The 13,949-nt window shown below is 44.1% G+C and overlaps 1 protein-coding gene across 1 annotated transcript; it reads left to right on the plus strand.

Annotated features, from left to right (window-relative positions):
- The first annotated feature begins 928 nt into the window (after nucleotides 1-928).
- On the plus strand, nucleotides 929-2,721 carry LOC147271272 (E3 SUMO-protein ligase ZBED1-like). The gene is made up of 3 exons (XM_086205822.1): nucleotides 929-1,274; nucleotides 1,415-1,980; nucleotides 2,557-2,721. Exons 1-3 carry the CDS (start codon nucleotides 929-931, stop codon nucleotides 2,719-2,721), a joined length of 1,077 nt encoding a protein of 358 aa, XP_086061948.1.
- Nucleotides 2,722-13,949: the final 11,228 nt, after the last annotated feature.

Consider the following 13,949-nt stretch of genomic DNA (forward strand, 5'->3'; position numbering starts at 1 on the left):
GTATACGCTCAGTACTGGCTCCTACACAGACACAGCGAGTGCTGCTTTAACAAATACATGGTTCCTATGTGAGGGATTGGTTGGATTTCTGGTGTATCAGGACCAGGACTGAAGTTGGTCCCTGACCGTCCTGGAGGGGCGGCTGTAACACAGGATGAGTTTTCACAGTGAAGGTCTTCTTCTTCTACAGCTGAATTAAAGTGTAAACAGCCGTCTACACACCTTTAACTGTCTTTATAAACTTGTCTTTTAATAAACTTTCTGTCCTCTTTTAAAGTCGTCAGTGCTTTTGTTTCCATGTAGAGGCTCTACTTGATCACCACCCTTGTGTTTGACTATTTGGAGTGGATGTTCTCTACTAGGAGTGCCACGATAGGTCGTGCTAGAGCTGTAAAACTGTTTTGCGATAACTGATAGGTCATTTTTCTAGTCATACAATCAAGGGCACATTTCAATCTCTGAAAAAGCCATTCTTCTCTTCTTGACTGTAGTCATTTATTTTCAACACAAGATGGCGCTCTGAACTATGTAGTGGTCTGCACTCTGACCCGCGTCAGTCACCCCTCCCTTCCTGTTAATTTGTTGACATTTCGGAGCGAGCACATGGAAGATGGACACTAATTCAGACAACATTGAAATTGAAGATGCCCCCATTTCTTTTAAATCCCTTGTATGGCACCATTTCGGTTTCCCAGTTGAGAAGAAAAATGGAGAACGAGTTGCAGACAAAACAGCAACGATCTGCAAACTTTGCAAGACGATTTGCCGTACACCCTTTCTAACACGTCCAACATGCAGTCATATGCAGCTCCACCACAGAGAAATTAAATTAGCGCCTGCTACTGCAAACAGAGCATCACTCCCCAAAGGCCAGACGACGCTGACAACCAGATTTGCCCCTCAACTTCCACCATCAAGTCCAAGAGCGATGGCAATTACACGGGATATTGGCTACATGATCGCATATGGTAAGAGACCATTTTCTATTGTGGAAGATCCGTCGGTCAGGCGTTTCCTCAGGAGGATGGACCTGAAATACACTGTCCCATCACGTACGCATTTTAGCACTAAAGTAGTCCCTAAAATCTATGAAGAGAGGAAGGCCAGAGTCAAACAGTCCCTTCAAGAGACAGAAAGCATCGCGATTACAGCGGACGGCTGGACTTCAAGAAGCACAAAGAGCTACATCACAATCACAGCACACAATATCAACAACGACTGGGAAATGGAAAATGTTGTGCTCCAAACGCGTCCCATCTCCGAGTCCCACACAGGTAGGTCTGATGCAGTACTGCTGGGTAATGCAGATTATTCTTGTTTTGTGAAAATTGCTTTGTGAAGCACTTTGTTACTTTTTCCTTGAGAGATTTAAATAATAAACGTACGTATTTACTGATCGGCGTCAACATTGCAGACGTCCTGTGGAAAGCCCTTGCTGAATGGGAACTTCAGAGGGCAAACCATGTGATCGCAATCGTCACTGACAACGCTAGCAACATGGATGTGGCTGTGCGCGAGGCGGGCTTCGAGCTACACATCAAGTGCTTTGCACATAGCGCCAATCTGGCATCTCAGGCTGGCCTTCGTGTTGGGCCCATCAGCCGTTTACTCGGGAGAGTGAGGCGCGTGAGTACTTTTTTCCACAAGAGTCCCCCTGCTGAGGCCGTGTTGGAGTCCAAACAGAAGCAGTTACAGCTGCCATCGCGCAAGCTGATCACGGATGTACCAACTCGGTGGAACTCCAGCCTGGACATATTGGAAAGATATCTGGAGCAGCAAGCCGCCATCGGAGCAACTCTCACCAGCCCTGAGATCAAACGCAACGCCCGGGACGTCAATACCCTGGACAGAAGAGACTTCTCACTTGCCGAAGACCTGGTGAAACTCCTCAAACCCCTCAAAACTGCTACTGTGGTCATGTGTGACGAGAAGGCTCCCACCGTGTCTCTTATTGTGCCACTCAAAAGCATGATCGAACAGGTAGGCCTAATTTAAATTAATACTACCACTGCTTTTTATATTGTTCTTTACCTGTTTTCCCTGTTCTTATTTTTGCTTTGTCTGTTTCAATGCTTTGTGTTCATATTGTAAGTGCTACAACTAAAGCAAATTGTTATTTATTGTTTTTCTAACAGAGCATGGCGCCACACCCAGATGATTCCCCTGCCATAGCTGAAACAAAGAGAGAAATCCTCAACAATATCTCAGAAAGATACAGGGGGGTGTGTATGACCGTCTGCTGGAGTGCACAGCGCTGGACCCCAGGTTTCGGGGTCTACCTCAGCTAAACCACGACCAGCGTGAGGCTGTCTTCCTCAGGATCCAGGAAACAGTAAATCTGGTAGGCCCATGTCTTTCTTCTTTTCATCTTCCACAATTCCTTTGTTGGTTAATCGTGTGTGTGTGTTGTGTGTGTGTGTGTTGTGTGTGTGTGTGTGTGTGTGTGTGTGTTTCGAGACAGTTTCAGAGTAAATGTGTGTTGAGGAGGGGGGCTTTGTTGCTTGTCTAAAGGAAGGATCATGCACTGATGCCAGTCTTTCTACTCTTAGACCACAGATGAGGAGACTAATGCCAGGGGAGCAGCCGGTGAAGATCCGCCAGATGAAGGACAGGGGGCTGGGCTGCAACTGGAAGAGCCTGCTTCCAAGAAGACAGCACTTGAAGATCTACTTGGGGACTCAATTTCTGCTGTGCCAGAAGAACTGTTCAGAGAGGGAGTAGAGAGAGAGATTGGCATGTACAGAAGAGAGGCATCCATCCCACTCACCAGTTGCCCCTTGAAGTGGTGGAAAGAGAGCTGATTTCAGTGTCCTTTGCTGTCTCGTCTTGCGAAAGCTTATCTTTCCATCCCTGCTACCTCAGTTCCAAGTGAACGTGTATTTTCTACTGCAGGGGACATCGTTACTGCCCAAAGATCCCAACTGCTGCCAGAAAATGTGGACATGCTAGTATTCCTCAAGAAGAATGTGGTCCTCCCTCCTGACGAGGCTGGGGCATGTGGCTTGATACCCTTAGCTCTGTGATGAGCTTTAACAAAGCCTACTGATAATAAGTGATCATTGATCATTGATCAGCCTACTGCTAATTGATATGTTGGCATTTTGAGTTTTGGACGTTTCATAGTAACAGTTAATTTATTTTTTGTTGTACTTGTTCAATTTCTGGAAGACACACTATTCAGCTGAGTTTGTAGCAAAATAATTTTACTTTTAAGGAAAGAAGAAACTGATGATGCATGCTTTTAGTTAAGTTTGTGAACTACTTGTGTCAAGTTTATTCATAATGGTTGGCCAGGCTTGCCTGTTACATAAAGTGTAACTAAATTGAAAAATATGGCAAAAGCACTTTTGTTTAATATTTTGTATCTTTTAAATAAAATATATTCCAAAAAATTACCTTAAAAAAACATTTCTTTAATATCGTATCGTATCGTTATCGTGACCTCCATATCGTGTATCGTACCGTACCGTGAAATTAGTGTATCGTGGCACCCCTATGAGTTACTAAAATGAAATTATACTGCAGAATAAACAACAAATCCTGATGAATCTCTGGTGGAAGTTATGACCTGGTTCTCTCTGTGTTAGAAATTCATGGTACCTGCTAAAAATCCTACACTTGTACTTTAATGCCACTGATCGCTCATGGAAACCCTTAGATGGCAGCTCAACACTGGGAATGGGAAAAGATTTGCTTTCAAAGCAACTTGTGATGTGTTTGAGTTCTGGAGCATCTCAACATTTCAGAAATGAAGGTGGAGATTAGTAGTCAGTATGAAGTACTTTGGGTATTTTTGCAGTAACTCAACATTTGAACATCTTTAAACCTTTATTTTGAAAAACGGGTTCATTCCTTTTTAAAATGTCTGATTGTGTTCCTATGAAGAAATGTATCTTTGAATGTAGCCTCTCATTAAAGGAACAGTTTGGTGTTTGGACAATGACGTGGTCTTTGTCACGATCGCTGTTAGCAGGAACTAGAATTTTGCTGGCTCCCTGCTCCGCCCGTCCAGTCCCACGGGAGGAGGAGGGCGTATGCATGGCCACATGACCGTCTCTGAAACCTCTGATGAATGTTGTTGTAGATGCAACGCTCAGTGGAACCACACTGATGCCTGGAGGTCAGCTCGGAAAAGACTTCAAAACAAAAGCAACCTTTTTGTTGTCAGTTATTTCTGGATTCTTCAGGTTCCTGTGGACCAAATAGCAGCTAAGAAGGTAGTGTTGGTGTCTCTGTTCCTCTCCAGAAGCACACAACTGTTGACAGAAAGCTTGGCTTTCCAAGAGAACACACTGACACTGGTGTGGTAGCCCTGAGTGTCGTGATTGAGAAAACCTTTGTCGTAGTTTTCAAAGACCTTCTGCCCTTGGAGGAGAGTTTTAGGCCTTCCTGGTGTTGCTGGACAGGCGTAGCAGGGACCGAGCAAAGCTGTGGTTTCTCATCATGGAGAAAGTCACTGACAACATGACGCTTGGGCCCAGAGTTCAAATACTGAGCCTTTCCTTCAAGTATTTCTACATCAGTTCCTTTTCTCCACATCAAAACCACTATTTTGACAGTCAAACACTTCATCGGACAGTTGTATAAAATAATGGCTGCATTCCTACTTTGCCAGGTTGCCTTGAATGTGGCGTCACTTCATGTTCTGACACTCTGCTGGTTTTTCCACTGTAAAGTGAACATTTTTAACAAGAAATATTTGTTCACAATTCACTGAAATGACTGTTCAATGCCACACATTTACAGACCTTTGTGTTTCATTGAAGGTTCATGTTTGAACATTGAACGTAGTAAAACCTGTACTTTAATGGGAAATCCCTGTAGATGAAATGAAACATTCCAGAACTTCACTTTAACACACTACAATTACAGAGCTTCTGTTTAAATGGAGCTGTTGTTCATGGATTTTGATGTACGATGCTGAGTTTTCCAATGTCCAATGATTTTTTTACCATTCCAATCCTCTAAAGTGATGGACTGATACTGTCAATATGCAGAAATTCTCTATTGTTCAAAGTACAGATTCTGTGTTTATACATTGTTGTAGTTTTTATACTTGGAGAAACCAGAATCTAACAGGAAATCACTGTAGAAAGTTGGCTCAGTTTCATAAACAACTAAATAGCTTCAATTGACAGCGATTGACCTTAAACTGGGCTATTTTGATGGACTATGCTTGCTTTTCCACTGTCAAATGAACTTTTTTAATGGGAAATTCCTGCTCATAGACTGGTTTGTTTCATAAATGAACCAGTAAGAGCCCTGAACTTAGAGAAGAACCTGAAAGGTCCTTGTTCTTCGTGTGTTTTTCCATGATGGGCCTGTTTTCCTGCAGTTGAATGCACATTTATCAACACTAAATGGACTGTAATTTCATCAGTTTGGACTGTGAAAGCTGCTGTGTATTTCTACAGTTTCTTCCATGTAATTTTGAGGAACAGTTCATTACTGTAATTTTACGGTACCGTCTGGAATCTCTGCTGCCAGACTTTTTACCATTTTTTTTTTACAGTGCAGGCATCGATTCAACCTTCTTCCTCAAGTAAAGTACAGGCACTTCAGTGTACTTGTACATCTTCAGTATTGTCTTTTGTTCCTTTGCAGTGTTTGCTGCTTCAGTTTCATCCATGGTTCAACGTTCACATGGCAGATTAAATCAGAAAATCCAGCCACATGAGACACTTGACAGGTGTTGATGTGGACTGAAGTGTCAGCAGACCTCTGGTCAGGGCGGCCACCTGCTGGTTTGGTGCCATGAAAAGAGGCCAGGCAGGGTTATGAGTATGATTTATGTATGACACATATAGGAGGACAGAGAGGAGGAGAGAGAAGCCCAGTGCACCATGGGAGATCCCCCAGCAGCCTAAGCCTATAGCAGCATATCTAAGGGCCAGCCCAAGCAGCCCAACTATAAGCCTGATCAAAAGGGAAGGTCTTTCGTCTGCTCTTATAGGTCAAGAGGGTGTCTGCATCCTGGACTGAAACTGGGAGACGGCTCCACAGGAGGGGAGCCTGATAGCTGAAGGCTCTGGCTCCCAGTCTACTTTTAGAACTCTAGGAACCACCAGTAACCCTGCATCCTGGGAGCGAAGGGTTCTAGCTGGATAATAGGGGACTAGGAGCTCTGTCAGGTAGGAAGGAGCCTGACTGTTGAGGACTTTGATGGTAGAAGGAGAATTTAGAATTCTCTTCTAAATTTGATAGGGAGCCATGCAGAGAAGCCAGTACAGGACAGACATGGTCTCTTCTACTAGTTCTAGTCAGGCAGCAGTGTTCTGGACCAGCTGGAGAGTCTTTAGGGACCTCCTGGTGCAGCCTGATAGGAGGGAATTGCAGTAATCCAGCCTGGAAGTGACAAAGGCATGGACTAGTTTTTCTGCATCTTTTTGAGACAGGATGTGTCTGATCTCAGCAATGTTTCACAAATGAAAGAAAGCAGTCCTAGAAATTTGCTGAATGTGGGCATGAAAGGACAGATCCTGATCAAAGAGAACTCCTAGGTTCCTGACGGTGGTGCTGGGGGCCAAGGTGATACCTTCCAGGGTACCTGTCTCATTAGATAAACTTGTAAAGTGTCATGAGATAACTTCTGTTGTGATTTGGTTCTATATAAATTAAATTGACTTGACTTGACTTTTGGGTTAGAATTAAATTTAAATTAGAAAAATCTTCCCTCTTCAATCCTGTCACTCAGTGTTGTAAACTGTTTCAAACAAATTCTACTGTTCAACAGTTCAAGTGTTTCTAATGAAGCTGAATGTTCTCCTCTACTTTCCTCAATTGGGTTTCTTTCATGTCCTCCTGAGATCAAAGACAGAATTCTAGCTACTGTCAAAGCCCTGATGACATCATCAGGAATTCTGACCTGTCCAGGGTTCACCCTGAACCCACGCCTCCTCAGAGACTGGAGATCTGCTGACCCTGCCTCTTGCCCAATGTCACCTGGGATCACCCCCCCCCCCTCCATGACCCTTAAAGGATAAGAACAGAAAGTGGATGGAGGGATGGACTCAACACTGAAATCAGCTGATCTGATCCACATTCTAATGTTTCCTGTCCCTCTTTAGGAGTCAATGAGAATAGTAGTGTATATAATAATGTATATCCAACCTTGTAGTATCTTTCCAAAGCTTTGAGTATTTCTTCTTGTTTCTACTTGTAGTTTTAGTGTCTGGATCTTTTCTTTTGATATCCTGCTGTCTGCTCTTTGCTTTTGGAGCTTCCTTCAACAACTACCAGGCCTCCTGGGTACTGTAGGAAACATGGTCAAGTTCTTCTGACTTCTCCAGGAACGTCCTGCTCACATTGGTCTGTCTTCATTTTGGCTCCTCCCACTGCCACAATGACCAGCCTTTATACTCTTGGTGACTGGGGCCCTGGTTGCTGCAGGCCTCAACACCAGCCTGTGGTTGTGAGCAGGGCAGAACAGAACTGACAGTATCTCCCATGCAGGACCTGGGTCAGCGCCTGGTGCCAGCTGGGGCACCGCTTTAACTTGGACCCCTAGAAGATCTTCTCCAGGAACTGGCCTTTTTCAATCGAAACAGCATGAAACTACAAGTAAAGAATTAAAATTATTTAATTCACAATGAAGCCTCTGTCAAAAAACAAAGGAACAACTGACTACCTCACCATTGACTTCACCCTGATAACCAGGAGGTAACCTGGCAGTCAGAGCAGTGATGCTCAGGTCTGTGGACTCAGAGGAGGGTTCTTCTTTTGGTCACAGGTTTGAAGACCTCAGTGGAAGAGAGAGGAGAGGCAGTAAGAGACCTGCCACACCTCTCCAGTGACCTGGGACATGATGGCAGTGGTGGGATTTGAACCCACGCCTCCTCAGAGACTGGATCCTTAATCCAGCACCTTAGACCGCTCAGCCACACTACCTCACTGTGCTGCTCTCTGAGTTGGTCTGCTAAAGCCATGTTGAAGAGGAAGTAACAATGATATCAAACTTATTCTGAAGGGGGACCCCTTCCCTCCACGGTCACAGGAAGTGACGACAGCGCTGCTAGAAGCAGGAAAGAAATGGTAAAAGGACTCAGTTTGTACAGAGCCTTTCTACCTCAGCAGCACTCAAGGAGCTGAACAATGTCCTCTCATTCACACACACTCACACACTGATGCTGAAGGCTGCCATGCAAGGAGCCAACCTACTCATCAGAAGTATTTAGGGGTTCAGTCTCTTACTCAAGGACACTTTGACATGGTCACTGGAGAAAGTGAGGATCAAACCAGCCACCCTTTGGTTGCCAGACGGCCACGCTACTCCTGAGTCATGTGACCTGGATAAGATGGTGAACTACAGCTGATCGCCATGCTAGCAAACCCTCTTTTGTTTGGTTTGGTTGTTGCTGAGTGACTGTGGATGAACACACAGGAGAAGTTGAGCATAAATTTGTGTTCCCTGTTCACTTGAATATATGCAGGAGTGTGAGGTGGAAATAATACTTGGAGGAGAATGAGAGTTCAGTCTCAGCGCTATGACCTGTGCTGACACTAAAACATGTCAGCCCACAGAACAAAGATGGCAGTCCTCTGGGAAAGCAGGTACACCACACATACATGAAGAAACCCTACAGGAAACAAATATGTTGCCAGAGACTTTTACTCTGTTTTTGTTGTTTACCCAAGTACAGGATTGGAGGGAGACTGATGGTCGCTGTTTGGGTTTTTTGAAAACAAGGAGGCTGTGGGTTCAAGCTGGATTCTCAGAGACGATTTCCCCAACCTCTACATTGGCATCTACGCTGTCATCCAGTCATGTGACTGAAGTCATCCAGTCACGTGACTGAAGTCATCCAGTCATGTCAGTGATGTCACTTGGCAGGACTGTCATTGCCGTCTCATTCTAGAAAAGAATCCAGACTCCACCTGTGGCTCCATGATAACTGATGGACCTCTGGTTGGAGGCTGGACGATGATGTTTGGACTGGAAGGAAAACTCCTTGTCCAAATTCCATTGTGTTCAAGTTTAAAGTCCCACAATAAGAAGTAGCTGAATCTGACAGGTGGAGGTTTGGAACTACAAGATGGTGATGTTTCCTTGACTTGATGCTCTGACTGTCAGAGTGGATGACAGCTTCTTCTGCTGCTGCATCTGAGTGGCTATGATTGGAGCTTTTACCCTCCAAGGTTGTTTGGTTCCAGGGGAAATTTTAAAATTCCAGTCCCCAACCTTGGCTGTTCTGAAACTCTTCTCCTGAATCACTCCTGAGCTGCAGCAAGAACAAATACCAGTGCCAACCAGATCAACTTCATGGCTGCTAACAGCCTCAGACACTTGATTTCCATCAATCTGGAGCCAAGAAGGCCCTCACCTGTGGTTCTCCTCCAGGAGGGTCCAGGTTCTGCCATTGTGGCTCCTGGTGCCACTGCCAGAGAGCCTCAGCTGCACACTGCAACATTTCAACAGGAGATTGACATTCCTTCAAATGTCCTGACATCTGATTCCAATGGTTCTGTTCCATCTTTATATTTTAAAATCAATCACACAATGAAAGCTGCCTCAGCTGCTTTAAGAGAGAGAACAAGCTAAGAGATCTGAAACCAGTAAAATATGCTTTTCTGTGTGCAAACTAGTGAGGGGCATGGAAGGATATTTTACCACCAATACAGAACCCAGACTTTAGTCATGTGATGAGATGGTGACTCTGATTATGAAGTTAATGGACAAAATGTGAATTGAAAGAAAACACATTCCTTCAGCAGACTTTGATCCAACATTGAAGTTAGAGTTTGGTGGCTGCTCCATGTTGGAGGAAACCAGGAGATGTTGGGACGTCACAGGGAAGCTCCTTTGCCTCCTCTGCTGCCAGTTCAACCACTCACTCCCATCAGTGGAGAGCAGCTTCAACTGGGTTTGGAATTTACCACTGTGGATGCATAGGAATGTGGAGAAAATGTCCTTTGTCAGATTCGAACCCACGCCTCCAGGAGCGACTGCGACCTGAACGCAGCGCCTTAGACCGCTCGGCCATCCTGACAGACACTTAGATGCAGACTGAATTAATTCACTGACAAAGTAGAATTTTTTTCCACAGGAGCTACTGGCTCCTTAGTTGTTGCATTTATTGTTAATATTAAACACACAGTCTGAGTTCATGGCAGTGAGAAATGATTTTCATTTTTCTAAAGGACAAGAAATGAACCAGAACATTAGAACCACATTGCATCTCTTGATCAGTTTGTTCCATGGGACACATTCCAGACAGGAAGGTCCTTCTGAGACTTGAACTGGGATCACTGGATCCAGAGTCCACAGGGATCACCATTCCACCCTGGAACCAAACACGAAGAGGTGGTTCCTCAAAATACCACTTGACATCACCTGCAATCAACCTGTTGATATTTGGAGGTTCATCTTGCTCTTGTTCCAGACTACATTGGCAAAAGGATCATGAACCACAAGGAAATCATGGAACTCCAGATTTATTCAGGACTTTCTAACTCCATCGTATGACCTGGGAGCAAAGACTGGCCAGGCCTTCCTTAATTTATCAGTTAATTACTGCTTCAACAAACATGCCACTTAATTAAGTTACCAGAATTTCTCTCATTGAAAAACCCACCAGCCTGATTTCTTGACATGACATGAAAAATTCTCCAAGAACCCACAGTTGGGTGGAAAGATACCAGGTTAACCAGGAGGAGTCCTGTTCCTGAACCATGGATGGAACAAAGTCCACTGGAAAACTCAGCAGTTCCTGAGTGCCAGATCCATCCGGGAGCTTGGGTCTCCCCTTGACTGTGGTGATCCATGAGATCAAGGAGGACAGAGGAAAGAAGGATCCTGTTGGAGATCTCCTCCCTTCTTCCTCCACTTCACTACTACTTGGATGTCAGGAATATGAGGTACTTTACTCAAATGACGTATTAGGAGTTTCCTGTTTGACAAGAAGGAAGTCAGAGGTTCATACCTCACTTGTTGGTGGTGCCCTCAACCTGCTGAGAGCATCACTTAGTTCTCTACAGAGAAACATGACAGCTCTGCTGAAGGCTGCAGGAAACCTGCTGGAACGGAGACTTGGACTCAGGTCACTGGATTCAAAGTCCAGGGTGCCAACAGGTCCACCAGGGCATCTGTGCCTTACTTACCGTGTAAAAAGGACCACAGTGGTCATCTGGTTTTAATTTAACAAACAAATACGGTTGAAAACTTTGAGACAGAGACACAGGGCTCTTTTTTGAAGGGCCATGGGATGGGAAATATCCCAGACCTCTGAGATCAGAGCGCTCACTTTGATCTCAGGGTCCTGACTTTGGGGGTTCTTCCTTTGGTCTTCAAATACTCGTGGTTTTTATTGGCAGAACTTTCAACTTGCATGCAAAAAGAGAATCACAGTCAATGTAAACCCAGCAGACAGTGTTTATTTCTAATAAATCAGACAATCGCACAAATGAGAATGAAAGGAAAAAACAATGAAAGGTTTTAAAATCCTTCTCCACTCTAAAGCTTTTTAAAGTTCATTTGAAGGTTCAAAGGTGGAGGTGAGGAGGTCACCCTGATCCTCCCTGTCGTCACTGCCAGGATTCTTTCTTCTGGTGCTGTGGTTCTTCTGATGAAGGGGGCGTGATGTTTGCTGTCTCAGGCTCCACCAAATGTCCTCTTTAGGACGCCACAATGTGGCCTCTTCACTGCTCCATCTTCCCTGCATCGGAGACACCAGGGTTCCTCCTGGTGCCGACCCCATCGTCCTTCTACCCAATGGTGCGGCCATGGATCCTCAGAGGACGCTGGGATCCTTCTTCTCATCAGAGCCACAGTTTTTCCTGGAGGGAACAACAGGAGCTTTGTTGTTATGTTTTGCCCGGTGTTTCCTGCTCAGAGCATCAGGATCTGTGACGCCATCTTGTGGTAGGGGGTCATCATCTTGTTGTGTGGTAGTGGATTCATTGATCTGCTGTTTCAACACATTCATGTTCATTATCCTACAAGTCAAAGTACATTTGGTGTGGAGTTTTAGTTTCTGGCCTCAATCATAACGTGTGCCTTTCTTCTTCATGAACATTTCTCAGCTTTGTAAGTTTATTCTAGTTTTTCTTCCTCACTTTTCTATTCCATTGTTGTTGAAGATTCTACTGCAGGTTGGAGTTCCCTGTTGACTGAAGCAGAAACAGGAACAACAAGCTGGAGGCTGTCAGAGCTCCAAGTTGGGGGCTGATATTAAAATAGGAGATGAACACATCCAGGTTAGCATCCCTCTCAGAAGCTGCTACTTTAGCTCTTCAGAATACAGCAGCCTAGCATAGCTTCATCTGGCCAGTTAGTGGCCCACTTTGATGTCTGGGATATCAGGTTAAAGGTTCTTCACAGCTCTGAATGAAGGCTTTCGAAAGAGTTAACCAGTACTCCAGTTGTAAAAAACAATCAGGGGGATGGTAGATTTTGATGTTTAGGAACAGATCATTTGTGCTGATGACAGCGCATCAGGTGAGAGACCAACAGTGTACCCTTACTCCTCTAAAACAACAAGCATGCTATGGATATTACCTGTCTGCTACTCCTGTCATTGATCTTGACCAAGCCCCCAGGCTGACACTGCTACCACTGCTCCTACATAGTTAGAGTCAAATGCAGAGGACATTTTCCCACCGGGTGCAAGTGCAACTTCATACTCATGCAACCTATAAATCTGGGAATTCATCTATATTTTGAAACAAAACATTCTCAAGTCAAGTCCATTTTAATTAAAGTGCAAGAGCAAAAGAATGAAACAAATGTACTGTGGCAGGATAGCGCTACACTCCCCACCATGAGGGGCAGTGTGGCAGACGATAGTGAGTGGTCACCTAGAAATAGACCTGGTCCGACCCTTCTCCGTCCTTTCCACTTCCTCTCCCTCCTTTACGGAGCCGACAGCCGTGCGTGGTGGCGTCTCGCTGGTCAGCAGATCGGTTACAAACAAAGGTACCTCAAAACCTCAAAAAAATGCTACAGTGATGTCGGAAGAATTGCTAATGATCTCATAATGATGCAACAGTGATGTCGAAGGAATTGCTAATGAACGCAAAATAATGCGAAAGTAATGTCGGAAGAATTGCTAATGAACTCAAAATGATGCTAACAGTAATGTAGTGATAGTTGTTAATAAACTCAGTGATGCTTAAAGTAATGTAGTAAGTGTTTCGAACAACCTCAAAGTGATGCTGACAGTCATGAAGTAAGAGTTGCTACTAAGCTCAATTTAATGGTATAGTGATGTCGTAAGAATTGCGAATAAACTCAAAATGATGCTAACAGTAATGTAGTGATAGTTGCGAATGAACTCAAAGTGGTGGTAACAGTAATGTAGTAAGAGTTGCTACGAACCTTTAAATAATGCAACAGTAATGTAGTAAGAGTTGCTACGAACCTCAAAATAATGCGACAGTGATGTCGGAAGAATTGCTAATGATCTCAAAATGATGCTAACAGTAATGTAGTGATAGTTGTTAATAAACTCAGTGATGCTTAAAGTAATGTAGTAAGAGTTTCGAACAACCTCAAAGTGATGCTGACAGTCATGAAGTAAGAGTTGCTACTAACCTCAATTTAATGCTACAGTGATGTCGTAAGAATTGCGAATAAACTCAAAATGATGCTAACAGTAATGTAGTGATAGTTGCGAATGAACTCAAAGTGGTGGTAACAGTAATGTAGTAAGAGTTGCTACGAACCTTTAAATAATGCAACAGTAATGTAGTAAGAGTTGCTACGAACCTCAAAATAATGCGACAGTGATGTCGGAAGAATTGCTAATGATCTCAAAATGATGCGACAGTGATGTAGTGATAGTTGCTAATAAACTCAGTGATGCTGACAGTAATGTAGTAAGAGTTTCGAACAACCTCAAAGTGATGCTGAAAGTCATGTAGTAAGAGTTGCTACGAACCTCAAAATATTGCGAAAGTGATGTTGGAAGAATTGCTAATGATCTCAAAATGATGCGACAGTGATGTAGTAAGAA

The sequence above is a fragment of the Aulostomus chinensis genome, chromosome 1, assembly GCF_037954235.1.
Source record: "Aulostomus chinensis isolate RoL2024-O1b breed Wild chromosome 1, RoL_Achi_v1.0, whole genome shotgun sequence".
NCBI lineage: Eukaryota > Metazoa > Chordata > Actinopteri > Syngnathiformes > Aulostomidae > Aulostomus > Aulostomus chinensis.